General features: G+C 42.9%; 1 protein-coding gene across 1 annotated transcript; it reads right to left on the bottom strand.

The window, feature by feature from the left end:
• Window positions 1–663: 663 nt before the first annotated feature.
• On the bottom strand, window positions 664–2,221 carry LOC123424598 (mannose/glucose-specific lectin-like). The gene is made up of 4 exons (XM_045108240.1): window positions 1,857–2,221; window positions 1,470–1,656; window positions 1,159–1,359; window positions 664–1,069 (listed from the first exon to the last, which is right to left on the bottom strand). The coding sequence occupies exons 1-4, from the start codon at window positions 2,135–2,137 to the stop codon at window positions 824–826; spliced, it is 915 nt and encodes a 304-aa protein (XP_044964175.1). The 5' UTR covers window positions 2,138–2,221; the 3' UTR covers window positions 664–823.
• Window positions 2,222–2,468: the final 247 nt, after the last annotated feature.

Here is a 2,468-nt window from a genome sequence, read left to right as displayed (position 1 = left end):
CTTCTCGCGATATATACTTTGGTATAATGCACGAGAGAGGGAGAGGAAGCGACCATCACCAACAGTTCAAATGTCGGAGGAAGAATCATGAGTGTTCTCGTGGGGTCGTTGCCCTCTTCCTCTTCATCTTCTCGCGATATATACCTAGGTACAATGAGCGAGAGAAGAAGAGGAAGCAACCAGCATCGACGGTCAAAATATCAGAGGAAGAATCCTGATTGTTGTCGTGGGGTCGCTTCCTCCTCCATTCCCGTGTGCTAGAGGTTTTAATAATGCAAGCGGGAATGAAAAGATGAGCGATCATCACCGAAGATCAAAATATTAGTGTGAGGGAATATCCACCAACATACATCATCATATCAGTGTGAGGGAGTGTCCACCAATATACTCTTAGTTTATATGCTGCGTGTGCTGATTCAAAACAGAACTTCACTGGCTGGTGCGTAGAGCAAAAGGAAATACTTTGCTACCCTCCATACTGGGTCTAATCTTTCACATAACTATGGTAGGGCCATGAGTTTCGGGCTGCCATGTTTCTTAAATGTTTGTTTCCTGCTTTGTTTCTTACTGTTGTTGTATTCTTGTTTTATCCTGTTTGGGGCTTCGTCTTTCATTTTCGAACAAATACCCATTGTATTATTATTACATGAAACACATCGCACATATATAAAAAAACTGATCCTTTTATTCATCACAACAAAGACAACTACATGCCCACATGGGGGCTACATCGGATCTTCTGGAGTAGAAAGGACTACTCGATCCCATCTTGTTATTCGAATTGGAAACAAACACTGAAAATAAGAACACTAGCCTCTATTGGTTAGAGTGGGCGCACGTAGGCACCAAGCGCATCAAGATATATCCCGCTGCGCGCAAAGAACCCAACGATGCTACTATTCTTCTGCACGGCTATGGTGAAAGGGGTTCCCTTCGCTTCTCCGAAAGGCCCGTAAGTCTTCACATTGGTGATAAATTTCAAGGAAGTTATTATGTTGTGTAGGTCTTTGTCATAAATGCCGAATGTTCCAGAAACTTCCTTCACAAACTCAGAAGCGCCGAGCACAAACTGCATTGGAACAAAAAAGAGAAGTACGATTAGTTGCTTATATATGCAAGTGTGAAAATTCCATAAATATTTCTTCGGGGTCCACTGACCGTGTTTTGATTTCCTCCCGAACCTCCCCATGGTCCAGCGGTGTGCTTCTGTCCAGTCTGGTCAACATAAGAAAATTTGATTGAATCAACAATTGAGCCGCTGCTAACTGTGATGCTCTCCAGACGCCTTGGTACTGCCTCTAAAATGTCTTTATCATCCCCTCCATTTCCACCCCATGGTCCAAGCTTTGTGAGAAGGCTCTACATGATATAATGATTATATGATGTTTTGTTTAAATAAAAGGATCAATTAATGTGGGCAAAAATTGATAGCTATATCTTGAAATAAATACGTGCAGTATTCAGCAAACCTCTGATTTCAACACGGGGCAAAACCCATGGATAGTGAGTTCTATGATGTTACCGTCGCTCCTTTGTTCATGGAACTTTTTGTGGATGACACCGTTTGCCATTGCAAACTGTCCCGTCCCACCAACAATAGCCCACTCGCCTTCTTCAACAGATATCCCCATCACTTGAAGCGTTGACCCCTTAAACCTGTACAATGTTCATATATTGTTAGTACATGTATCATGCACCCAAATAGACTGTAATAGGGTACTTCCTAATAATAGAATCAGATGTAATCTAACTATAATGTATATGAAAATGTGTCACTTGACAAAGATATATAACCGTGTTTTCTAATTTTGCGACAACTAATGTATATATAACCATGTGTTTGTGTGTGTACGCACCTTTCAATCTCAAAGGTTATGCTGAAAGTATTCTCCCAGTTACCAGCATAGATATGCAGGCCTTGCGCACGCGCAACGACAGTGGCGCCAGGGCTAGGGCCATCACATATCGACCAGTTGTTAACAACAGTCGAACCCAAACCAGTAGTGGCATTGGAGTCTATTATAACTGACTGATTTTGGTTTGAACCGAGGGGCGTGTGGAAAAGGTACAGGTTGCTGAAGTTGAGCTCAGTGATCTCTACAAACGCGGCGGAGGGAGTTATCTGGAAATTGGCCATGGTGACTGGTGAGTTGGGCGGGGCTCTGGCTCAAGAGATGATGTAGGCTTATGAGATGCTAGTATTGCTGTGTGTGATAACAGGAAGGTTGGGAGTGTTATTTATAGATAGCCAAGGCCAATGCAAGCGTGTCTAGGCTTAGATGGACCGAAACATCCCACGTGTTTTGTGCTTGTGAGGATCAGCCATGTGTACCATGAACACGCTAGGATACGTACAAGGGGAGAACTGTTGGTGCTGACTCACCGTTGTGCATCACGAGCAAGGGAATCACTCGTTTTTAGATATGATGACAGTAAGATCTAATGTATGTAGTTAAACATTAATGCTT

The sequence above is a fragment of the Hordeum vulgare genome, chromosome 2H (genome assembly GCF_904849725.1).
Source record: "Hordeum vulgare subsp. vulgare chromosome 2H, MorexV3_pseudomolecules_assembly, whole genome shotgun sequence".
Lineage (NCBI taxonomy): Eukaryota > Viridiplantae > Streptophyta > Magnoliopsida > Poales > Poaceae > Hordeum > Hordeum vulgare.
Note: the sequence above shows the minus strand (reverse complement) of the source record. Positions and strands in the feature narration are given on the sequence as shown.

Excerpts from the sequence above, each read along its gene's own strand:
- LOC123424598 (XM_045108240.1), bottom strand. The coding sequence starts at position 2,137 with ATGGCCAATTTCCAGATAACTCCCTCCGCCGCGTTTGTAGAGATCACT. Across the intron at positions 1,360-1,469 it reads GCCCCGTGTTGAAATCAGAG|AGCCTTCTCACAAAGCTTGG; the intron begins GTTTGCTGAATA and ends TATATCATGTAG. Across the intron at positions 1,070-1,158 it reads CGGGAGGAAATCAAAACACG|TTTGTGCTCGGCGCTTCTGA; the intron begins GTCAGTGGACCC and ends GTTCCAATGCAG.